Genomic DNA, 25,527 nt, shown 5'->3' on the forward strand with positions numbered 1-25,527 from the left:
AGCAAGTCTGTCTGACGTGCCTACGTGCTCATGTCTGTTAGTGAACATGTTCTCATGAAGTACTCAGCTTTGGGCAGTTTGTAGTAGTCACAGGGGCAGATGTGCTTCTTCAAGGGAGGCTGGCAGCCATGAGGACAACCTGAGACACAGGGGACACAAGCTGGGGCAGAGGTGATGGACAGGGGCAGGTCTCTCAGGAGGGAGGGGTTCTCTGAGGAAGGCAGGGAGATCTTGCAGAAGGAGAGAAATCACAGGGACAGTGCAGCTAACTTGGCTGGCAAGTCCTCTGTGGGGTGTGGCTATAGCTTTGGTTTTCATTGTAAGCCCTGCTGTGATTGAAGGGGTCCCATCTTCATTCGTGTGTTGGGACTAACTAGCCAAATTCACGGCCGATGACTACTGGGAAGTGATTAGGGCCAGTTGAGGCTGTGAGCATGGACCTCAGTGGGTGTCCCAGGAGGGCCTGGGTGGCTGTGAGCATGGACCTCAGTGGGTGTCCTAGGAAGGCCTGGGTGGCTGTGAGCATGGACCTCAGTGGGTGTCCTAGGAGGGCCCGGGTGGCTATGAGCATGGACCTCAGTGGGTGTCCTAGGAAGGCCTGGGTGGCTGTGCAGTGAGACAGAGCTCTGAGTCAGCACGTCTGCTAGGGTTCTCTGTGATGCCCTCAGCTGCTGATGGCAAGCAGGACGCCACTCGCCAGAAGCCAAGCACCTGCCGGTGTCTTGCCAGGGATTCCCAGCCCCTGTCTTAGGTATTTTGTAGGATTGCAGAAATGAACTGAGACCTGCATTGGAACTGTTAGACATATACTTCCTATGATATTTCAGGGCGTGTTCACAGAAGTTTTAAACTTTACAGAATTGGAGAGTGTTTTGAGCCTAGCAGTTAGAACTGCCCACATCATCCCTTGGGTGCTTGGGTTTGACTTCTCCAGATCCGACCCTAGCTGGCTGCTCATGAAGACCCTGGAGGTCGAACAGCTGGGTCCCTTTATCCACGGGGAGACCTGGGTTGAGTTCCCAGCTTCTAGCTTTGACCCGGCCCAATCCTGGTCGTGGTAACCACCGGGGAGTGAACCAGCAGATGGCAGTCTCTGTGTCCCAAGCCCAAAGGAATTTTATGAGAATGAAAAAGGACCAATTTTAATTTAATAATGCCACTGCTGCTGCTCATTAAACTCAAGACTTTTTTATTTGTAGAAGTACACAGTTGTATTTGTTCAGTCAGTGTACTGACCACTCAAGGTGTGTTCCTAAGTCTGTGTGGGTTTCCCACTCAAGTCTTACGCCAATAATAATTATCCCCAAAATAAAGATCAATGCATTTTAAAGTGTCCTCACTTCTGCTACCAAAAGAGTTTTGTAAAGTTTGACCTAGATCCTGGAGGACTTGATTGAGCTTTAAATGTTTTCTTCTCTCCTTGGCTTTCTGGTTTTTCAGATATTGCCTGTAGGGTTTTCCTGGCCCACAGTTCCCAATATTTTGGTTTGTGGTCATTGCATATGTAGGGGAAGATACCCAGTGGAGAAACACAAAGATGGAGAGATATTCCAGGAAGCCAGTGTCCATGGTCCTAGGGGTGCTGGTGGGGCTTGCGTGGTGTGAGTCAGACCCTGCCTGTGGCGGAACAGAAAGGCGGGACTCAAGGGCAAGTGTGGTGAGACTGGAAGGACTTTGTGGTGAGTGAAGGAATCTCTGCTTCTGGCCTTGGCATTCCAGAGCCAGGCCACTGTGGGAGTCCTGGTGTCCCCTTACTTGAGTGGACCCTCCGGCTTCTTAACTTGGAGGTAAATCACTTTTTCTCGACTTCTTCTTGGTCTGCAATGAAAAATAAAAGTGGGGAGGAAAAAGGACAGGTCAAAGGACTGCAAACCAAAACAAAGTGGTCCCAAGGAAGTGAGGCAGCAAGTGGGCAGAGCTGCGTTAGTCCTGCACTAACTCGGTGATTCTCACAAGGAAAACAAACTGAGCTTGCTGAGTGGTGAACACAGCCTGGCTAGTCACCAAAACGCCCTTCTAGAAGCAGGGCTACCTTGCACGAGCTCCTTTTTAAGGGTGTCCTGCTCACTCTGTAAAAGAGTGTGAGTGAAGACTCAGTTTATATCCATGGCATAAATAAGATAATGATTGCAAAACCTAGGAGCGGTTGTCATCAGCTCAGCCAACAGAATTTAGGAAATTGTTTGACCAGAGTTCATCTACTCTTGGACAGTTTGACAAGCTGAAGAATGTAACTAAAACACCTGATCAACCTCTCATGGCCTCCTTGTTTCTAGGAAGGCCAGGACACTGCCGACGCTCATTGTGGACACGTTGCTTTCTTCACGCTGCCATTCTTGGCCATGTCCTCCAAATGTGTTCCCATTTTCAGTACTATTGAGTCTGGTGTGGACTGTTCCTTGGCCTCCAGCTCCTCCAAGAAGCCTTTCCACTCAGAGACGACTGGTAACCAAGTTCTGCACCAGTCGCATCCAAGATGGGGGAGTAACAGAAACTCACCCGTGTCCCACAGCGACATCTTGGGCTGTACTTGGAGGAGCCCAACCGCGTGCTCTGAACACCTAGGCTCTCTGTAGCACTGACAAACAAGCCTGCCAACCACAGCAGGAGGGCAGCAGTACTGTCAAGGATGACCTCAGCATTCCAAACAACAACAACAACAACTCAGCCACAGCCTTGGCCACACCTGCCTCGGACTGAGTGTAACTGAAGTGCCCACCTAGTCCAGGGGCTCCAGTACACTGCTGTCCTGCCTGGGAACCTGCCCTGTGAGGTTCAGACAAGTACATGGGCCAGAGAATCCAGCGGCCAAATAGGAACTGTGGCTCCATCACCTTTGGGCAAGTCCTTTAGTCTCTGGCTTTCTGGGTTGTTTTCGGTTATCAATGAGGGTAGGCTTGCTGCCTATGCCTCTGAGTAAATATGCAAGAGAAGCACTTGGGAATGTTAGCCCTTGCTGCCTTTTTTCAAAAGAGGCTTACAGGGAGTAAGGGTGTACACTTGGGAACTGGACAGCCTTAGGTGCAACTAGGGTGGGTCCAGGGTTGTGTCCTTAGGAGTGTAAAGACATGAGGGCTGGGGGAGGGGCTCCTGCCCTGTCCCTTTGTGGCTGAGAGGCTACAGACAGGGACAGCTTCAAAGTCAACTGAGGTCTACACTCCTACTCTCGGATCCCCCTCTTTTAGGTGGTGCGTCCTCCCCCTTTCTGTGCAGGTGGGACCTTCTCTCACCTCTGTAGCAACCCTCAGCTCCTCACTGGCCCTCTGCAGCTCCCAGGCCAAGCATGGATCTGTCTTCTAACTGTGCATGGTGGGCTGGGGTAGTGTAATGCAGAGAATGGGGAAGTACACATGGAGAGCATCTACAATAGCAAGGATCGAGCACTTTGGGCTGGTGGGAACCAGCCTGGTGAATACTAAAGCCACCAGAAGCACAGGTGAGTGCTTGTGTGTGCACATGTGCACGTGAGTGTATGCTGGAGCTTCACTTTGCCATCTCAGAACAACTCAGAACATTTTAAAGTTTCATTTCCAACAAGCAAATCAGGTTGCACACTCTGTTTGACACAGCAGCTAGGAAAGCTGCTTTGAATAATGGTGGCTGCAGGCACTTGACAGATGTGAATTCATTACAGCTACCAAGACCCAGGGCGCAGGTGCTGTTGTCCCATCCTTCAGAGCGAAGAACTGAGACTTGGCAGTGTGAAGACCACACGGATGGGAAGAACAAGGACGGCCGGCCTCTACATCCTATGCCCCTCACCACTGCCTGGGACTGCTCGCTTAGCTCTGAGCTAGCAAGAATAAAACGGACCCCAGAAGTATGCCATCAACACTTGGTGAACTCTGTGTGGGTGATGGAGCTAGGCACACATGGTGAGCAGGACTTGGTCTCTCACCTCCCACAGGGAGGCGCTCGTGTGCACTGCTAGCTGCGCGGATGCAGGAGCACAGGGCAGGGGGCTGGTCTGAGTCAGGCATCCATGTCACAACACGAGCAAGGCAGATAGTGATAGGGAACTAGGCAGCCGGCAATAGGAAATGGCAGGGATTGTGACCAAAATAGAGTGCCTACAAACTCAGCAAGACGAAGGGCCTGCTCAGTGTTACCAATGGCCTTTTTAGCAGATCTGGAACTCCAGTTTATATGGCATGTGCATGGGCCAAACACAGCGTTTGGGATCCAGGAGACCTGCAGGCTCCCAGCACGTGACCTTGGGCAGAGCTGGTGGGGGGTCGCATTCTCTACATTCACACTCTAGGAAGTGCCTTGACACTCTGCAGCTCCACTCTGGTCTCAGTATGGATGGATCACATGGGAAGGTTTTATGAGACTGGCGAAAGTCAGTTCAGCTCCTGGCCATCAAAGCAACCAAAAACACACCAAGGACAAAGCTGGTAAAAACCAGCTGAGCTTGCATAGATCAGCAAGAAGGGTGCCACCCAGCTGGGACCTTATTCAGATCTTCTATCTCCAACTTGCTATTGGAATAGGGTCATAGGACTCAAACTCAGAAATTACAAGATGGGATGCATGGGCTTGTCTCCCTCCTGAGTGAATTTCACAGTCAACCAGTGTGAAGATTCTTGCTCATTTTTCCAGGGAGAAAAACAGCAGTAGTCACAAATACATTGAATATCTATACTCTATTATAGGTACGTATTTTATATTTTTACAAAACAGCAGAATATATACCTTACTATGTATTGATTTTCCCTTCATTAATAATCTAACCTGGAGAACTTTCGTGAGCGGTGCTGCCTCGTCCTTTGCAGTGGGCTGTATAATAGCTCATTTACTATGATTTCTTTAGTTGGTCTTCCAGCTGATGGGCACTTTGGTTGTTCACAGAAAGAGAATGCCTCAGTTACTAATCCTGCATGTGGTGTTCTACACATGCTTGTTCCAGCCGGGGTGGGGTTGCGAGGCTGGAGGACAGGCGCACACACATGCCCAGGGAGGAATAAGTCATGCACTACGGGCAGTAACGCTGGCGACAGCCACTTCGCTGCGTTCTTTGCTGGCACATAACCAGGTCATTGGATCCTCAACAATCCAGGTGGGTGTGAGCACGTCGCTCATGTCCCCTGCTCTCGTGGTGAAGGAGGGTGAGCCTGTTCCCATCTCCCCAGGAGCTGCTTTACTCGCTTTTCACCGAACAGCGTCTACCCCAGTCCTTTGTCCGTTTCCCCTGTGCAATGGCTGCTCTTAGGCTGGTTAGGGGCTTGCTACGTTGGGAGCATCAGCTCTGGCTGGACTAGTCAACTTCTCCCTAGGCCTGACACTTCAGTTCTCACTCAAGGCAGTTCATCAATGCAGAAGTTTTCTTCTGTGAGGACAAGCATACTGACTTATTTTCTCCTCTGGGTCCTGGGTTTGGGGGTCACCTTTACATAGACCTCCCCGCTACGAAGGTGTTTCTTGATACATCTTGGATTGGCTGGCTCCCACTCAGTGCCTGCTGTGCGGCATGGCATCCCGTGGAAAGTGGGGTGCGGAGTTGTGCGGTGGTTCCAGGAGGGGAGCCCCTCCCCTTACCTCTGCATGTTCTCAGCCTCCTCGATGGTCTCGGGCAAAGCCTTCCCTTTGGTCTCCGGCAGCATCAGCACCAGTACTCCCGCCACCAAGCCCACCACAGCTGGAAGGCAAAGACACAGAGCGAGCCACGTCCAACACGGAGCCTCGCGGCTTCCGGGGGACAGCTCCTTTCCTTCTATTTCTTGTGTTTTCCTACACTTATTTATAGATTTATTTTTTGCCATCTATTTTCCATCATAAATACTTTGCCAATTCCCAATGCCATTGCATTACTACTCCTTTTAGGGAAATGAAATCCTCAATATGTTGAGTCAAAATTAGTCCAGGCCAGAGGACACTGCCACAAGTTGTGGATACTTCAGAATTAGAACATAATTCTAAAAAAAAAAAAATTAACCCTGGGAAAAGGACAAGGGTAAGTTGCCAACACATCAGTCAGAAAGTTGGATTCAAGTCAGGACTCGAAGTATGGCAGCAGAGCAGCATTCAAAGGTCTAAGCAGGCCTTGTAGAGCAAATTAAGGAGTTGCTACATTCTGTTGTTCCCTTTTTCCTTGGTCCCCAGCTCTGATTTTGTGTGTGTGTCTTTTTAAACTGTGACAAGAGTTTTTTCTTTTCATCTTTACAATTGTATTTTTTTGTGTCTTTCCATAGTATGATTCAGCAAGTAGATGATGTGTTTTCTAACAGTCTGGGTGTTCCGAAGCGGTGCGTTTCTCACGCCCTCAGTGGCAGGAGAATCCCGGCTCCTGCAGGAAGTGCAGGTCAGCTCAGACTCCCTGCCCTGCTGTGTGCAGGGCACCCTGGTTCTCCAAGCACCTACCCTCACAGGCTCACGTGAGGCCGAGCTGGATGCACGTGGGCCAAGCGCGTTGCAGAGCACCCTGCCCACACGGTGAACTAAAGCCTCTCCGAACTGCCCAAGCTTCACTTGGCTATTGTGTTGTCATCATTAATCATGTTGTAATTAATTAATGCCAGTAAGAGACACATTGAGCTGGTATCTGAATCTCAGAAATCACTGAATTACAGAGAATGCAACATATTAATCCAGCTACTGTCCACCTGCATTTTGTATTTTCAAAGACAAATTCAGTTAGCCAGGACAAATTCAGTTAGCCTTGTCCATCTTCAGCTCTTTTGATGAGGATTTTCCAACAGGTTGATTTTTTCCCTCAAGGCCTCTTGGATTACTGCTCAATGGTTAGTTCAAGTCCACAGTTATCACACCAGCATTGGGTGAGAAAGAAATGGGAAAAAAAGCCGAACTACAAAACTGTTAGTTTTGATTCCTGTGGGATAACAGATTAAAGGTTGGAAAGGGCAAGAGATAAGCCACTAGCAACAATGAAACTGAAGGGCTTTGAGTTCACTTGAAATACTGACGTTCAAAATGAGTAGTTATGGGGGAGGCGTCCACCTAGCAGGGAAGACAGCCTAACCTTGGGGTGACAGCCGGCTCTGGCCTGGCTCTGGGAGGCACAGGCATGGCTCACTAACTGGGTTATTGCCACCCATGTGGGAGGCCTGGACTGTGCGCCTGGGTTCCCAGTGTTGGCCCAACCAAGACTTGGTTGTTGTGCGCACTGGGGAGTAAAGGAACAGATGGGAGCACGCTCGCTCTGTCTGCCTCTCTCGCTGTCTTACCCATAAATAAAGTTTAAAGTTGTGAGACATTATCAGCAAGCATCATTCCCTTACCTTCTTCTTCAGGAGAATGAATGTGAGGCTCAACTTTATTTCTTATTCTGGGTGTGGACTCTGCGTTGTCAGAACAGGAAGCATCCACTTGCTATCCAAAAACTATCCTGCTGACCCCACGACCACCCTCTGTCCCCAGTGCTGGGGAGCAAGAAATCTGGGGCACAGATACCCTGTGGTCACAGCACAGCTGTCACGTGGGGTAAAGAGCCCGTGTGCTGTCAGCTCTGGCCAGGCTGTGCTCAGTGGGTGTGTTTTGAGCTTTGGGATGCTGGCAGGTGCGTGTGGTGTGTCTGAATCTGAACACAGGGGGTGCAGACAGCCCCAGTGGGAGAAGGCAGAGACTCACGCCACATTCTGCCTGTGTGCTGAGCGCTGGTTAGGAGACCTGCCCGTCACCTGTCACTTCCTGTCCTGGAGGCAGGGGTTGGGGAGGGGCAAGTGCAGCTTGCTTCCTTTCCACCTGAGCGTTGCTCCTGAAATCCCCCTGGCCAGGAAGGAACCGGCAGGGATTTTTTCCTGGGGTTTGAACTTGTCCTGTCCAACATTTTCAACGGCCTCGCCTACAAGGGGGAGGGCTCTGTGTTTCACTGAGTAGGGTGGAGGCAGCAGCCGGCCGTGGTCCCTGCCTCTGATCTGATGTCTTGGCCTTTGGCAAAGCGAGCATTCCCACCCATTCAGTCCTCAAGGCAGGAAGCAAACCCAGGCGCAGGGTTTCTCACCAAATACCAGCAGGGGGAGCTGCAGCCAGATGGCCGTGAGCCGGTAGACGAGGAAGGGCGTGATGATGCCGCCGATGTCGCACAGCGAGGAGCAGACCATGACACCGAGATTCCTGTGACCAAACCAAAAGGAAGCCTCGCTCCTAGAAGCACTGCCCACATAGGGTCAGTGCCATGCCCACGCTCCTCATCAAGGACCCCACTCTTCTTCTCTTCCCCTGCCCTCCAGTACACCTGTCTGCTGCTCTCTCTTCTATAGCCACGGGAGACACTCTCTCCTACCTCAACACCAAAGCCTGCACACCTCACCCGGCCTGCGCCTGTGCCACCCTGCGCTCTGGCTACTGCTTTCCCTCGCCTGTTTGAGTAGTCCCAGCCTGGGGCGAAGCCGGGGCACTCACCTGATAAAGGTGGGGTACAGCTCAGCGTTGACCAGGCAGACCATCTCATAGCCCATGGTAATCCCCATTCTGCCCAAACAGGCCATGGCGATCTTCAGCCCCTGCAGATCTGACGGAGACACGGCCCCTTGTACAACTGTGGCTGCAAGCTCCGAGCCTCTGTGTGTGTGTGTGTGTGTGAGATTTTAACTCCAGACTCCAGCCAGACAGCAAAATTCCATCTCCACAAGTTCCAGAAAATGCTGGCAGATTCCTTGTGTCTGCTTCGGCCTTAGATATAAATTCTAATACTTTGCTTTATATTTTAAAAGATGGTTCTTTTAAAAGTAGTTTTTGGGTTCATGGTGAAGTTAAGACGATGGTCTAGAGACTTGCCATCGTCACTGTGTGGCCTCCCCGGTCACTGTCACCCTCCACTTGGTGATGTTAGGGCTGGCATACCTGTGTGGACCCACCAGCACTCCTTAGTGGGGTTGGTGCTGGGGTGGGGATGGACATTGTACATACAGCCATGTCCACCATAGCAGGGTTTCTCATGGTATGGTAGCCTCCAAATCAGTGTGGGAGGTATTCCGAACAGGAAGCTCAGTAGACCCGGCTCCTTGAGCTTGGACCAGAAATACAAGCGTAAACACACCTCCCTCTGTGCTGTCATGGCCCTGCACATCCTGTTAAGGAGTCTTAACTCTTGTCTCCATGGTCCTGCCTCCAGGACTCTATTTAGACCTCAGTGGTTAATAGTGCTGTGCACAGAATTGTCCACACACCCACTGCTGGGCCGCCTTTGCAGGGGCCACTCCCAAAGAAACAGCAAAACCTGGACTTATCTGAAATGATTGCTGATATTGTCAGGGTTCCAGAAACAATCCACACGGCTGCCAGGACCCTGTCTTGTAGGTTTCTGCCCCTGCCCCTCCATGGAGAAAGCATTTTAGAAGGAACGAAGAGGGGCTGAGTACTGCTTACTGATGGCGTTATTCCGCAAGGCCATGGGAGAGGGCCAGGCTGTTGCCTGTATCATATCCTGGAAGCACTGGGGTGAGACTTTGAGGTGGGCCTGCCCTTTCCCAAAGCTCACATTGTCTGCTCCAGGCCCGCTTTGTGGCCTGTGCTGTAGGTGCTACCACACCAGGCAGTGCCTGGGGCTCACTGTTTGGAAGGGCAAATGTGCACCTGCTCCCAGGCTGGGCCTGCCTTCTTTCCAAGTGGACCCAAAAGATCAATTACCCATGCTTCCTCTCAAAGGGCAGTGACCAAGGCCTCATGGGTCAGCCCCCAGCTCAGGTTTGACTTACCATCAGGGATGAAGACTAAGGCTAGGCAGGCGACCCCTGCCACCATATTGAACACGGCCCAAGGATAGCGGCGGCCGATGCGGTCGATGGTGACAATGATGATGAAGGCAGCTGGGAATTCCATCAGAGCGGAGTAGAAGAAGTCCAAATAGACGTCACTCCCGGCAAGGCCCGTGTGCATGATGAGGCCCTGGTACAGAACCGAGCCTGTGAACCTGAATGAAGCAGAGCACAAAGCAGCATCCAGCGGAGAATCAAAAGGGACCCACCCTGGACAAGACGCTCCTGGAAAAACAGCCCTGACGTAGCTCGCTCCACCCCACCTGTTCATGCTCTCCGATGTGCCCCGTAGTTGGCTGCAACCCCCAAACCCACAAAGTGGATGAGATCAGTGTAGCCTGACACAGTACCTGGGGGTTATTTTGTGACATGACACTGAGTTATCTGTGACTGTGAAACCTCTCTCTTTGGGGCCTTCAATATGGTTGGGATCAAAAGGATTGAGAGCTGCATTCACACTTTAGGGGTCCTAGGACCTGGCCCATGTATCCCCTCTTTCTGATGGTTTCCCTCCTGGCAACATGCAAACGTTTTTGACAGTGTTTCTGCCTGTGCCGCCTACAGCAGCCACTGCATGTCATGGAAAATGTGAGGTCGGTCGGCAAGAATCCCAATGGTTCTGAAAAGGAGAGAAAGGGAGGGTAGGAGGGTTTCCAATGTGCCTTGTCTGTGCAGGGCGGGAAGGAGCTTGCCGCCTTAGTGCCCCAGTGCGGGGCTACCGTCTGTAGTTGTAAATCTTTCCTGGGCTGGCCCTGGGAGCCCCTGCTGGGGGAGGAAAGTGAGCTGCTCTAGCAAGGCCTGATTCTGAGCTGTGGACGGATTAAGCCACGAGTGTGGTTCAAGTCCAAGTCACAGTGGATTGTTCTTGTTCAGATCTTTTTTCCCCCTGTCTGGGGAGAAAAGGAGAAGCAACGATCCTCTTCTTGCTGGCGTATTGTTGAGTTTTACACTCATGGTCAGGGTCGGTTGGCCTGCACCAGCAGTGCCCAGGGGTCAGCCCATTTGCGAATCACCTGCTCAGAAACATTGATTCCTGGGCTGAGACCAATTATATCAGTCTTTTGGAGATGAGGGCATGGCTGTGGGAGTCTGCAGCCTCCCAGGTGATTGTTCTGCTAAGCTCTGCTCTGTGCTTAGGGACCCGAGAAAGCACAGCTTACCAGCGACCACACATGGCTGGCTGCCATCCATGCTGGTACCAGGCTAAGTGACATTGGGAAGGTGCCCCAGCTGCCTCCTTAGTGTGGAAGGAAAGGCCAAAGAAGGGACATCCATGTGAGCCATATGTCTTACCAGTTGTACATCAAGATGAGTGTGTGTTTCCTCATCTGGGGTGTCCTGACCAAGTCAAGGAAGGATGGACTGAGCTTCTCACTGACTTCCTCGTCTACTCTCAGGCTCTGAGAAAAGAACAGGAAAATGGGTGTCTGGCCAGTGATGGCCTCCGGGGGTCACCTAGGGGATAACTGCAGGGCTTCTGCTCAGCGTGTGCCTGCCATGTGCAGGTGGGACCCACGCCCGCTCCCTGACTCTTTATAAAGCCCTGCATGTGGGCCTGTTTCTTTTGATCCCATTTCACAGAAGAGGAAGCTGGAGTAGGAGAAGTTGAGAAACTCCTGGCGTTTGCCTAAGGGACACCAAGTGTGGCAGGTGAAGAAGGATATGGCCATGATGGCCAAGGAGCAAGCCACTGGGTGCCTACCTGGACCCATTCAGACCAGCACAGGTGCCCCCTGGAGGTGGTCAGAGAAGTGAGCCGTGCGTCAGGAGGAGCAGAGACCGAAACCTGGGAAGCCATGCTTCCCTGCATAGCTGGCAAAGGAGGGACTCCATCCAACTGCCTCCTCTCTAACAGGACTGTGTGATGGGTGTGAAAGAATGGGACTCATGACCCACAGCAATGCCCACACCTGCCCTGCATCTCCTGTCAGCTGAATCCCTTGGGCGACAGCCAGAAGATCCATTCTTGCTAAGAGCTGGTGGCACTTGGGTGTCCACCCCATCTACACAGACTGGGGCAGGAGGGGGAGAAGGAAGAGGGGCTGGCAGGGAATGCCACCATTGCCAATGCCAGGGAGATAAACCTCAGGCTCTCCCGGGCCACCTCCTTTGGCCTCTTCGTCAGAAACGATTTGTGTGCATTTTGCTGTACCTTCTCATTGGTTCCTGCTCTCTCTTTCAGCCCACTCAGACAAAGCGGTCTGAGTTCAACGTGCTGAGATCTAGCTGTCAGAGGCAAACTACACCCCCTCCCATGGGGAAACAGACTCCCCAGCACTCAGTGCTGCTTAAAAGGCAGGGAGGGCTTGGTGTGTGTTGGTGGGGTGGTTTCTATCCAAAGTGCTTAACACTCCTCAGCCTGTGTGTTTGCAGAGCTGTCCTGCTGCATGTGACAGGGCAGGACAGCTCAGGGTGTGGGGGGCAAGTGGCCAGAGGAGATTTGAGGGGCTCAGACCCCTCAATGGGCTTTGCAATGACCTCTACTTGCCTTATGGCTTGGTGTTTTCTGTCTGCCCAGAGAATCTCTCTTGGTCCATGAAGGATTCTATTGCATTTCATCATGGCAGGTCCAGCATAGCACCATCGACCACCCCCACCCTTCCCCGGGGCAGCACAGCACCATCCCCCACCCTTCCCCAGCTCACCTGAAGAGATGTGGGCAGAGATTTTCCATTCTTCTTGGCAATGTATTTCATGATCCTCAAGGCTTTGGCATTTTTGTTCTGGGAGATCAGCCACCTTGGAGACTCAGGGATGCACCTAGGGCCCAAGGTCAGGGGAGGGGAACTTGTTATCCACACTGTCACCCTGTGGGCCTCTGACCATGCGGGATTCCAGGGGGGCTCACAGGGGAGTAAAGACGGCACTTTGGGGGTTCTGCCATCTTCCCTCCCTCGACTGCTGACATGTACCAGACTTGTCCGGGAAGCCTTCAATGACTCCTGCTTGGTGATTGCTAAGCAGAGGTGCCACCTCTCTAACAGGAATGCTACATGAATGCCACCTAATGCCCATCTGTGTGCTCAGGAAGGCCAGGCAGGACAGCAGATGGGCCCTGGGACTTGGAAGGTCCTGAGAAGCAACAGTGAGGGGCTTGGCAGCAGTGCAGGTGAGCTGTGCGAGCAAACCACCTAGGATGGGGCGGGGGAAAGCAGGGATTTCAGAAAGTCTGTGGGAAGTGGGATGAACAGATAAACTTATTTTTGCTTAAAAAAATCTTGAAGCCTATGCCTGCATGAGAAGATTCTTCAGGAAGTGGAGAGTGTTATGGGGGGGAAAAAAAAGAAAAGAAAGGAAGAAGGAAAAAAAATCGTAGGTGGATTTCCCCAAATTTTTGGCAACCAAACAAGCTTGTCTTTCAATCCCGTTTTTCTATCAAGTCTTGGAAGTGCCCTTGGTTATCTCAGAACTTATTTCCCAAAGGAATGTTCCAAGTCAGAGTGTGGGGAATGCAAAGCCAGGCTGTGTAGTTGGAGCTCTCCATCCAGGGGAGGGGCTGCCTACATTCATGGGGAGCAGAAGGAGGGGCTGGCGGTGCTGCCGTCAAGGTCACCATGGCTAAAGGTAGAAGGTCTAGTGGGGACATCCCTCTAGCCCAAATGGGAGTGCTGTTTGTGTAGCAGGTTCAGAGAGAAGACAGGGGCTGGTCCTGGGCTAAGATTGGCTGTGGGCTTTCAGCTGACCGCCACCAGGGTTTGTAGCATGAACCTGAATGTTGAGACGGTCCTCCTGCAAAGCCATTTTCCAGCTGGCTCCTAGAGCCTTGGGAGCAGCTGTGGCTGACTACAGCACAGGGTGCAGCAGTAGCTGCACTCGCTGTTTCCTGAGCTGGAGAGCCAGAGACCGTGACGAGGTGGTGTGATTGGAACAGCTTCAGTCTCGGGGCCAGGAGTGGGGGTGGGAGGAGTTCAGCCGGCTGTGGGTAGCCACATCCAAATAAGGGAGCCACCACATAGAACTCAAATGGGATTTTTTGGAGACTTATGAGCATGTGGGGAACACGAGAGACCTAGACAACTAGGAGGGAGCTGTGTCCTGAGGTTCACAGCACAGTGGGGCAACCGCATTATGTGGGGTGATGGGTGCTCAGAATGCTCCATTATCTGTCTCCTGGAGACCTGGAGGATGGAGCTACGAGGCTTCAAAGGGAGAGGGGAAGGGAGATGGAACCGCAGCTGCTGCAATAGAATCAGAGGTCACCATGCACCTACATCGAATTACCACAGGGCCTCCCATGCGTGTGTGTATACTCATTTCATGTGAGCCAAAATCTTGCATGAAAATTACATAAGAAATATACTCAGTGATTGAAAACAGTGTCAGGAAGGGAAAGTACTAGCTCCATTCCAAGTCCTTGTGTGCAAGCTTTGGAGTCTGTGGCCAAGTGGGTGAAAGGAGTGTCATCCATGCTGTCGTCCCAGGGAACTCTGGAGCCCCCCAAGCAGTGATGTATAGTCAAGTTCACTGAGCATGATAAGGCCCCAGCAGGTCCCGTCAGGATGGCCAGGAGGGCTTTAGGGGTCCCCACATGGACCTCAGCCCCTCCTCTGGCCTCCTCAGCCCCTCGGCTCCTGACGCTCCTTCTTCTGCCCAACACACCCTGTGCTCACAGTTCCCCTTCCTCTGGCTGGCTACTAAGATTGGAATTTATCGGTGTTTCGATCCATGTCCTCTCCCCACAGCGACAACAAAGACACACATGGACTTGACTTGAATTTCAGAACCTTTCATTTCTCTGGCCCTCTGGTATCTGCTTGTGGTGTCCTTCCAAAACCTCAAGTCCAGCAGGTCCAGACCTGTACTACCATACTCCTTCCACACCTCAACTCTTTGCACACCACTCCCGGCTCCATGCAGATGCACCGCCTGCACTGGGGCTCACCCACCAGACATCTGCTCTGCCACTGCCACCACATCAGAGCAGCCTACCACCTCTCCCTCACCACACCTGTGATGTCAGTCTCAGTCTAGGCCCTTGTCATTCCTTGCCAGAGCCCTGTTCCTGCTTCTTTCTCCAGAGCACTGTGAAGGATCTTTCAGAAATGAACTCCCTCATGGAGTGTGGGGAATTGTAAGAAAATTTAAATTGATTCTATTGCCTGACAAGTGGCCAGGAGCCTGGGGAATGGATGGGCCTGACAACTGTTGAACACTCAATGCCAACAAAATGGGGCCGGTATAGTGGCTCAACAGTCTAATCTTCTACCTACAAGCACCAGAATCCCATATGGGCGCCGGTTCACGTCTTGGCTGCTCCACTTCCCTTCCAGCTCCCTGCTTGTGGCCTGGGAAATCAGTAAAGGATGAGCCAAATCCTTCAGAGCCTGCATTCATGTGGGAGATCTGGAAGAAATTCCTGGCTCCTTGGTTCGGATTCACTCAGCTCCGGCCGTTGGGCCACTCGGGGAGTGAGCCAGTAGATGAAAGATCTTTGTCTTTTCTTCCCTTTGGAAATCTGCTTTTCCAATGAAAATAAATAAATCTTAAAAAAATAAAATGCCAATAAGAATCTTGGCTTATAGGACAATGAAGCAATGGTCAGAAAGACCATTTGGGAATCCATCAGAGCAAATCGGGGTGAGAAAAAACTATTTGCTAATGGGCATAGGAAGAGGGAGTAGATTCAGAGGCACAGAGAGGTAATCATAGGAGGCAGGGGGTGGCAGGGTCCTCGCAGAACACTCGACACCGCCTTGGCTTGGGTCTTCTAATCTGTACATTAAAGCCCAACCGCAGTGAGTGGTTTGAAGGGACTTTGGGCAGGTGGCATGATTTGGATGAGGTTTGAACAGGATCCCATTTGGGGACTCAGCTCCTCCTCCAAAGAGGAACAAAGACCTGAGCTTGACCAGAAAGAGGCCCTTGCAGGAGGGACTTCTCATCATTTCTGCCGTTTTCCTTGTGTTTCCCTTGGGAAGGGATGAGCAATACAGATTACCTGCCTCGCAAGCTGGGATTGGTACAGTCTAGCTCAAGCACTATGTTGGTCCCTTCTGGGATGAAAGCCGCTGTGATCGACTGGGGATGTCTGTGTTGGGCACGGACATGGAAGAGTGGGATATGAGTGCCATTCTATGCCCTCTTCATCCTTCAGTGTCCACTGAGAAGACAGGGGACAGCCACCGTGTCATTGTGCATGTGCAGTGGTGTGAAGTCTCATCTAGGCCACAGCTGCTGCAGCCTACTAAAGCTCGAGTAAGTAAGGACCATGGAATTGCAAGATGAAGCCTGAAGCGAGAGGTACACTTGATTTTCCAAGGAATTGGGTAGTGTGTAAATAGGCCTGAGCAGTGAGGAAAAACTTTGAAGTGCAAGAAAAGGCAAACAAGCTAGGGCAGGTTCTCTTCCTTCGGTTCCAGAGACTCACCAGTAGTAGAGCAGGAAGCAGAAGTTGGGCAGGGTCACAGCGAGCTGCAGCCACCTCCAGTGAGGGAGGGCGTAGGCCACCCCGACTAGCACCAGCAGGCCGAAGGTGAAGGCCACCTGGTACAGAATGCCCACCGTTCTTCGGTAACTTGGCCCGACGAACTCCGTAACTGCACAGAGATTCCAAATGTTAGCCCCGTGCAGTGCCCAGGAGGGCTCTCCAGGAAACTCCAACATTCTATATGTTCTATATAGCTCACTGAGAAATTGTTAATGTCCCCTAGGTGGGTGGGGCAGAGCTTGTCATAATTGGCACTGTTGTGCTAACTTACAGAACTCTTGCATTCCCACTTTGGATGGGAGGAAAAGCCTGCTGACAGAAGCCAAACAGTAGGATTTATATATAGAAGGGCAAGGACAAATGCAATGACAGACGGTAACACGTTTTTATCTGGAGCATGTGATAAGGTAGCGATAAGCAAAGACTTGAGCAAAGGAACCAAACACAGTGTCCAGACTGTACATGATTTTTACATAAATGAGCACCTGAATAGAATGCATTCTCTCTAATAGGGCCAGCATTTGCTTTGAAATACTTTTTATCTGTGTAAGTGGTTTGCAAACCCAGCAGTAGGGCTGGAGGCCTGCTAGAATTGGCAAGAATTCAGTTTCACATTCTCAGAAGTCCCACAGCCCGGCTGTGCAAGCTCAGTGCCTTGGAGTCAGCTGTGGAGGCAAATGGAAGGAGGCAGACACAAGCCAGGGGCTTGGAGCCCCCCAGGAGCTCATTTCCCAGCACACCTGTGTGCATGGCGTGACACTCAGCTTCCACTGCCCCCACAATTGGGTCCAGACAGATACACGAGGCCTGTGTATCCTTTTCTAGGCAGAGATTTCAACATGTTTATGGAAAGTGAAGTCAAAAGATAACAGGCTGGATACACAGCAGGTGAAGCCATTGCCTGCAAGTGTGGCAACCCGTATGAGCGCTGTGGTTCAAGTTCTAGCTGCTCCACTTCCCATCTAGTTCCCTACTAACGCACTTGAGGAGGCAGCACAAGGTGGCCCAAGTACCCGGGCCCCAGCCATCCATCAGGGAGACCTGGGTGGAGTTCCAGGCTCCTGGATTTGGGCTGGCCCAGCTTTGGCTCTTGTGGCCATTTGGGGAGTGAATAAGTGGAAGGAGAATCTCTTTCTCTCTGTAGTTGTCTTTCAAACAAATAAAATACATCTTGTTTTTATTAAAACAAAGATGCATTTCTTGTGAACTTATTTAAGATCCTTGGTGGATCAACCAAGGCAGTGTTGAGATCCTGGCTGCCACCTGAGGCCTGTTTTTGCTTTAAAGATCTGGCAGATGTATCACAGACTGTAACTGTTATAAACCAGACAAATGCGCCCTGAGAGCATCTCTACCTGTACGAATTACCTGAAAGGATCTTAAGGAAGAATTAAATGAGAAGACGTAAGTGCTCAGGAAATGGACAGGTCTGAGTTTCACAGTGGCTGAAGGTAAGGACAGGTTAGAGGAAAGTGATCAGAAAGAAGGCGTGACAGGTGTGTGTCAGGGACACTCAGAGGGACTGGGGAGGCAATGAGCAGGAGGTTGTGGGGTCAACCTCCGTTGAAATTGACCTTGACACCATTAAATGTCACACGTTTCTCTCCATTACATCTTCTAGCATCCAAACAACTGGCTGAAGAACTGCGTGCATTCCTTCCCTCTCTGTCCAGACACTCCTCAGGGGCTCCCTGGCAGGTGCAGTTTTAAGCACTTCTTTCACCTGATGGGATTTCCCCTGGTTAACTTCCCTGGGTGCAGTTGCAGGCATGTGAATGTGTTCTGGCTTGCGCTTGAGTTGTGAGAGCTGCATCATTTAGATATTTGTATCCCAGGTGTGTGCCAAGCAGTGGGATGTGAATTCTATTCCTGGCTCTGGAAGTGGTGGGTGGAGTAACCTGGGTGGGTTGATTATAGGACCTGCACTGTTGTGCGTGCACGGAAGGGAGCTGTAGTTTGCTGGAATGGATTTACATAAAGCGACAGAGTCCTTGAGAAATGGAACAAATCTCTGATCACTCAATCCTGCGCTTGACCAGGCCTGCTAGGCTTCACTTTTTTTCTGTACCCCAGAGTCCAGAGAACAAAAACTTTAAGAGCTATCTAGGCCTCGGAGGCATGCTGCTTGTTCCCCCCGTTCCTGCCGGCTGTTTGTTCTTGTTCCTTATGGGAGAAGTGCAGAACAGGTTGACCTGTTGTGTTTTAGAACTGCTTTTTATTTTTTTTAAACCACAAGCCCAATCTCCCCATGTGATGGTGACGCTGGGTCCACCTCTCTGCACAGCACCCCCGCCGACCTGTTTGTCCTGGCAGCCTTGCTGCTGTGTTCCTGCAGCCCCAAGCCCCAAGCCCCACATTCTTACTCTGGATGTATCCTATCATCCAGCTGGCTTTGCTGACCAGGCCTTGGATCAGGCGGAAGATCAATACCCAGGCGTAGCTGGGCGACACGGCCATGAGGACTCCAGACGACGCATTTATGAGGATGGTGACTAAGAGGCAGAGCTTGCGGCCAAACCTGCAGGTGGAGAGATGGGAGAGAGGGGGAGAGAATAAACCTGGAGGAAAAACCCCGCTAAAATAGAACAGAATTCACGGGGGTTACGGAAATCCAGACAAAATCAGAGGTTAGCTCTCAACCACAGACATGCCATGGAGTGAAGTCACCTCAGAATCCCTGAAATCAGATCCATTCTGGACTCTTCCTCAATGTCCTGGGCACCCACTTAAGTACAAGGAGCCTCGCTCACACCAGGGCCAGTGCCCCTTCTGGTCCCACCCTGAGGCAGGTGGTCTGAGGAGTGGTCGTCCTCCCAGGTCCTCCCTGGGCCTAGCTAGCAATTACATCACCCTGTGAACTGGGGAGGGGGCATTGTGAATCTGCCCTCGGCCAGCTGCCCACTCAGCGAGGCTTTGTCTCGGGAAAAGCCAGGACTTCCCCTTCACTGTACTCTTCATCTCTTATCAACATTGTTTGGCCTTGCGTGTCTCCATGGAAACCATGTGTCACATGTGTGGTATGGCCACTCCCTGGGGCCATGGCCACGCAGCCCCTTCTATGTGTTTTCTTGGTCTCAGGACGCAGAGTAGAGGGAAAATCTGAGTGCTCCGAGTATCCCCATAGCCTTCCCCCTCACCATGAGCAAGGCGGGCAAGTTGTCCACCCTTACTCGACCTCTTCATGTGACCCCTGCCAGGGAGCTGATTACAGACACAGGTGCGAGCACCTGCTCTGTTCTTACTCTCACTTGTGCAGCCCGACATCTTGTGTTCATATTTTCATCACATCCACCTGATGGTGCTCAGAAAGGTACCTGACTCTGACTCTGTTGTGAATGCAGATTCCAACAATTCTTCATGGCAAGCAATTATTTAACTTTTATTTATCCACTTCTGTCTGAACCTGTACTGTCTGTCGCACACCCTCCTGGGCAGACAGCTCTGTTCTAGTGGTCGCTGCAAACACTCACTGTTGAAAACAGCCCCTGATGCAATTAAAGTTAGTCGGCAATGTTAATGCTTTTAAATCTGACGTCTGCAGAGTGGTCCACGACTGATCGATGTTTCTGGCTTTGGATCGGCCCAACTCCAGCTGCTGTGGGCCACTGGGGAGTGAACTAACAGATGGAAGAACTCTCTCTCCTTGTCTCTTTTTGTAACTCTGCCTTTCAAATATAAAAATCTTTGAAGTCTTTAACAAAAAATCTGTTAAGAGCCTAAATGAAATAGCTGAGGCTGCCCCAGAAGTGACTGTCAGTTACACAGCAAGCACTGAGCCCTTGGGGAAGACCCTAAGTTGAGTGGAGCCAGACATCCAGCTTGATCTGCTTCCTGCACGGCGCAGGAACAGTGGGTGCTGGCTCTCAGGACCTTAGGGTCACACGTCAGAGCATGCGCGAGCTGATGGTGAGATCCATCAACAGTCAGATAGATGACACCAAGACACCCACCATCAATAGGGTGGATTTAGTGTTTCTCGTGATTTTATCCACTTGACCTAGATGCTCATGAGGCTCATGCCTGTTGTGTCTGTGTGGCGACATGCTATGTAACGGCACATTTCCAGCCACCTCTGACCAGTGACCGCACTTGCACAGCTTGAAATGGACTGTGTCCCATCACCGTGAGCCAGCGGTTAAACATCTACAATCATGTGGCACTGAGAATTTCCCACCACTGAATGAAGACCTGGAATTGGTAAGGGATTGCTTTTCATGTCTGGTGACAATAAGAGTCCTTGCTTAGGCTGCTACGGATGAAGGAATCAATGAGATGACTTACAGCAGATTCATTCTCAAAATCTCTAACACGCCACTTCTCTCTTTTCTTCTCCCTTTCTTCCTTCTAGTTATAAAACTGACCCTCAAAAGAGTTGACTTGGAATAAAACTTAGTATTCTTGCTTGCAACCTTTCATAATGTCTTCTAGTTTTTGTTTGAAAGACATTTGAACCAAACATCTGAATGTGGTTTCAGAATTCTTCACGGAAGACAAAGCATTTTTATTGAATGTTGCTTTGCTCTGTGGATGAAATGGGCCTTTGTGAGATTCTTGTCACATTGTAAACATCTAGAAGTTACTCAGGGAGCACTGAGTTTGCAAAAGATGCCTTCTTTTCCTATTTTTCAGGTCTATAGTGACTGTCTTATTACTTCTCAGGGGTGGGAATGCCCAGATCACTGGCTATGTCCAGCTCCAGAAATCATTTGCTCTAGTCCTTCCAAAAGCGCAGCAAGTGGAACTCAAAATGCAGCCGGTCTCTAGCTGGTAATTGATAAGCTGGCGTTTTGAACGGCCTGCGAATCACATCCTAACCATCTGAATGGCCCTTGGCAGAGGCACTGTTTCCCAGCCTGGCTGGGCCACCGGTCTCACTGTACGCACACGCGCGATATGTGGGACCGAAGCAGGGACAATGACAACTCAAGAAAACATGGAGGCATGCAGGAAAGTGCTCCAAGCAGCTCGTGAACATCAGAATAAAAAACTAAGTTGATTTTGTGAAAGACCTTTTTGAAATCAGAACCTACTGGGAATTGAGGCGGGGGGCACGGGGAGGCGTCTTCCAAAAAGTTTAACACAAGTATATGTAATCCAAACATCAATGTGTGGGTGTCTTAAGTTTTTGCAAAATAAGCTTCTTTTCCGATTCTATTCTTTATGAGCTTTTTGACACATCCCCAGAGAGAAGCCTTTGGGGAAGAGCAGTGAGTAACCGCCATTCCAGAGCAGACTTTAGCAGCAGGCGTAATGAGGTCACTCAGCAGGTGGATCGCTGACTCAGGAATGCAGGGTCAGTGGGGAGCTGGGATGGTGAGGCCTCCTACTCACTGAGTTGGGGAAAGAATCATTAACTCATTGCTGTGGACAGTTTCCAAGGTGCTCACTCGCCTGGGGTCTGGTCCTCCCACTCCTAGTGGAGGAGGGAGGAGAGTCGAGAGAGGGCAAAGCCAGGCAGACCTTGCTGAATGATGAGTCTCTTTTGACTCAAGGGGTGGTCTGCTGAGTTGGCCTCATTCCTGGGGCAACCAGAATCAACACTAAGCCACCTGCATCTACACCTCCCACAATGAGACCAGTAATAACCTCCATTGGGAGTCTGAGCGGAGGGTCACAAGTATGGGTTGTAGATGGAGCCACTGCTGGCCCAGAGCCTCCAGAATTTCATTCCTCTCTCCTGTGCCGGCAGACCCCAGCTCCTCCAGGGGTGTGTATGTTACACAAAGTCATCTTTAACATGTCTGAAAGCTTGTATGCAGCCTGACCAGGGAGAATGGTCTACTTGGGTTTGATAACTCCCAGGTGTGGGTTATCTCAGGAATATGGGCAAAGACAGCCTTGAAGAGCAAGGCACCAAACTTGTGTTTAAGAGTTAGTTACTTAGGTAGACAGATTTGTAGACCGCACACAGCTATATCATTTATATATACATCATACAAACGTGCTTCTCAGAGTTTGTGGAAAGATGGAGCTAAAAAACTAAGCTTATTTTGGTGCAAGCAGTTTTAGGAGCTGTGCGTAGGGCTTTCAGGATACGTGTTGTCTGATGAAGAGTGACACTGCCCTAAATGCTGAGGTCAGAGCCTGGCCCAGAGGAAAGCCCTCAGCATGCAGTGGTCATCAGCAGTATTCAATAATTAACCCCAATGGCCACACTGGCAAAAATGCGTATCAAGTATAAGGTCAGTTATTCCATTTCTTTCCCTATGGGGGGGGGTTCCTAAAAGGTTCCTGATTGCTCCTTAACAGACAAAAAGATAAATGTTTTAAGGAACTTCCAGTGGAGTGAGCCAGGAATTCCAAACTGAAAGTTAAGCAAGAGACTGGGCAGCCCAGCAGAGAGCAACACCACACAGCCAGCTGCTGAGGCATGGATACATCCGTGAAGACCCATTGCCCAGCCCTGCCTAGGCATGTGCCAAGTGCTCTCTGGATGTCAATGGCTCCTGCTTCTGTCTCTGGAGAGTATATGCTGAATTCATGCAGATCGTCATGTCTGGCCAAGGGTCCAGGCCACACGGGTGGGAGTTTGCCATCGGACAGGCCATGGGAGAGGGTGTCCGAGAGAGAGTAGAGGACAGGACAGAGCTCAGGGTCCCTGAGAGCTCGGGAGCAGGTAGGTGGCGGTGTCCATAGACCGGAGATGACAATAGGGACTGAAAAATCTGCTTCTCTTTCTTTGAACCCCAGACTGCTGGCTAGGCCACAGGGAAGAATCTGCCTGCTGTTGTAACATCCCTTGACTGCCCCAAGCACAGCAAAACGAAAGCATGAGTCACCACCATCAAAGCTAAGGTTGCAAAAGCAGCAGGCCTAAGAGCCAGGGGACCGCCACCTGCGCCCCCTTACCCCACGCCCGGGGAAAAGGTGGTTCAAGTGCCAACAGGTGAGCATCTGGGCGAGGGGGGGGTCGGGACTGCAAATCCCCCACACGTGCTTCCCTACCTGTCTGCTAGGTAGCCGATGCTCATGGAGCCGATGAAGAAACCGCCGTTCACCACTGACTGAAACAGGTCCAGCATCCAGGAATGGTCACACACCAGGTTAAACTGCATGTCCGCGGGTCAGGAGAGAAAGCAAGCAGGGCTCCGTCAGCATCTGGTTAGAGCCAGTCACTCCGCTGTGTGCTGGCTTTCCTCACACTGCCCACACACAGCCACGGAAGCCGCTGAAAATACCACCTGGCCCTACGGCATGAGCCTGAGCTGCCGTGTGGGCCACATCAGCTGAAATCCATGGTTTCCTTTCTAACTTGACCACCCAGAGGCCAACAGGTATGTAGGAGAGATGCATATGCAGCCAGGAGGGGGCTGGGTCACTCCCGGCTGTCCTGCCAAAGGCTGTTATATTTGCCCTCGCTGGAAGAGGAGGAAGGTGCTGGGGTGCAATGGGAGCTGGCCCAGGATTCCAGAGCCCCAGCTTCTGTAACCAGCTCTGCTGAGCCACTCTGAGACGTGGGGCAGAGCTGGCTTGCTTGGGGCATCTGACTCCTCAACTCTAGGTGAAGGGCTGGGAGGGGTCACCCCGTGGAACCTCTTAAAGCTGTATGATACAATCCGCAGCCTTCCCACTCCGTGGAACTCTGACCACTGCAGGTCCTGTTCAGGCCAATTTACTCCCCATGGTGGCCAAGCACACCTTTCCTAGTAATCCAGGCAATGCCAGATTCCACAGTAATTTCACCTTTCTCTTTTGCATTGCCCCAATAATAGTCTCTCTCTTAATTATGTTTTTGTTCTCTCCATACCTATTGAGATGGGGCCTCACAATTAAAAATCTTTCTAGAACAGAATTTATTTGTTTATATAGGTAGGTTTATTTGTTACATAGGTAGACTCAGAGAGAGAGAGAGAGACCTTCCATCTGCTGCCTAATTTCTTAAATGACCACAACAGCCCGAGCAGAGCCAGTTCGAAGTCAGGTGCCTAGACCCTCTTTTGGGTCTCCCAAGGCAGTGCCAGGAGTCCAAGGACTTGGTCTATCCCTGCTGCTTTGCCAAGTGAATTAGCAGGGAGCTGGATTGGAAGTGGAGCAGCTGGGACTTGAACCCGATCTCATTGGGATTGCAGGCAGAGGCATGTGGCACAATGCCAGCCTCTGCAATTAGATTTTAGCATGACTGCATTTGACTAAACTAATAGCATCCTCTCCAGCCTAAAATGCTTTAATAAGAGACACTTGGAGCAGATTACAGAGAGAAACATAACAGCCATGGGGAGGAAAGCACCTTGTGTCTCATGATACAGCGCACTCCAGGAGAGCCCTGGAAGCTTTTGCCATTCCACATGCGCATGGTGCAAGCACAAAACTTCCAACAAAAGAGAAAACTCGGTAATCTCTCCCCTGGCCTCATTGCCAGGAGCTCCAAAGTATGCGACGCTCACTTCACTGCTGCGACTGGCACAGGCAGGGATGATGGCTGTCAGAGCTGACACACACTCACTCCACGCAAAGTTAGAAGCTGCCTCTCTCCCTTAGAAGGGGGATTTTTGTAAGGTGCTCTGAGTTCAAAGAGCGTGTTCAGGCAAGGTTCTGAGGCCTAGACTTTTTCGTGAAAAGTTTAGTCATCTGCTTTTTCTCTTTCTCTGAGCTCACTTACCTCGGTGACGATGGACGAGCCGGGCATGTAGTACACCCAGCCGTGCTCACACGGGCTCAGCGGCAGGTGGCTCCTGTTGGGGGCCAGGCTGGCCAGTGGGTCCACGCAGCTCAGGGAGCTCTGGTTCCAGTCCACCTCGTAGCGCATGCACTGGCGGAGGAAGGCCCCATCGGCCTCACCCAGGCCGGGCACTGTGTAGTTGAGCTCCTCCTCGGGGCTCCAGCCGCAGCGGCGGCTCAGCTCGGCCACCCCGGGGCTCCGGCAGTGGTGGTCCGGGGTGAAGCCCAGAAAGACGATGCCCACATAGATGGGGGTGAATGCGGCCGAGAGCAGCGAGAGGAGGAGGAAGGTTCTCTTCTGGAAGAAGTGGAAGTCCCCTACGTGCTCGAGGATATGGTCCATGGTGGGCATGGCTTCTGCCGGTGGAGTCTGCCGCTGCGGCTGCGGAGCTGCCTGACTGTGGCGGAGAGCAAGCGCAGTCGGCACAGCAAGAATGCTGGACCAAAAGTCAAAGGGTGAGAGTCCTTCGGTCTCAGGAAGCTGCCAGCCTCCGGCGCAGTCCTGTCCTGGCCGGGGTTCACTCGGTGCCCTCTCTAGGGGTGCATGTCCCGCTGCTGCCCAGGAACGCCCCCAGAGCAAGGCCCTGGGGGTGTGATGTCCTGTTTATTGTAACACCACCTCCCCGAGGGCTGTGGCCACCTCACCCCAGCACCACAAACAATTCCGCCTCTGTGTCCCGCAGGGAGAAACCCGAGCTCTCTTCCTATCGCAGTCCGTTAATCTCT

General features: G+C 51.4%; 1 protein-coding gene across 1 annotated transcript; it reads right to left on the minus strand.

Moving 5' to 3' along the window:
- Positions 1 to 1,751: 1,751 nt before the first annotated feature.
- On the minus strand, positions 1,752 to 25,153 carry SLC22A2 (solute carrier family 22 member 2). The gene is made up of 11 exons (XM_040965677.1): positions 24,743 to 25,153; positions 23,089 to 23,192; positions 18,507 to 18,661; positions 16,084 to 16,252; positions 12,362 to 12,476; positions 11,010 to 11,116; positions 9,657 to 9,871; positions 8,362 to 8,470; positions 7,961 to 8,073; positions 5,539 to 5,638; positions 1,752 to 1,818 (listed from the first exon to the last, which is right to left on the minus strand). Exons 1-11 carry the CDS (start codon positions 25,151 to 25,153, stop codon positions 1,752 to 1,754), a joined length of 1,665 nt encoding a protein of 554 aa, XP_040821611.1.
- Between the last annotated feature and the right edge of the window lie 374 nt (positions 25,154 to 25,527).

This window comes from Ochotona curzoniae, unplaced genomic scaffold (genome assembly GCF_017591425.1).
Source record: "Ochotona curzoniae isolate NIBS_2020 unplaced genomic scaffold, NIBS_Ocur_1.0 scaffold_3890, whole genome shotgun sequence".
Lineage (NCBI taxonomy): Eukaryota > Metazoa > Chordata > Mammalia > Lagomorpha > Ochotonidae > Ochotona > Ochotona curzoniae.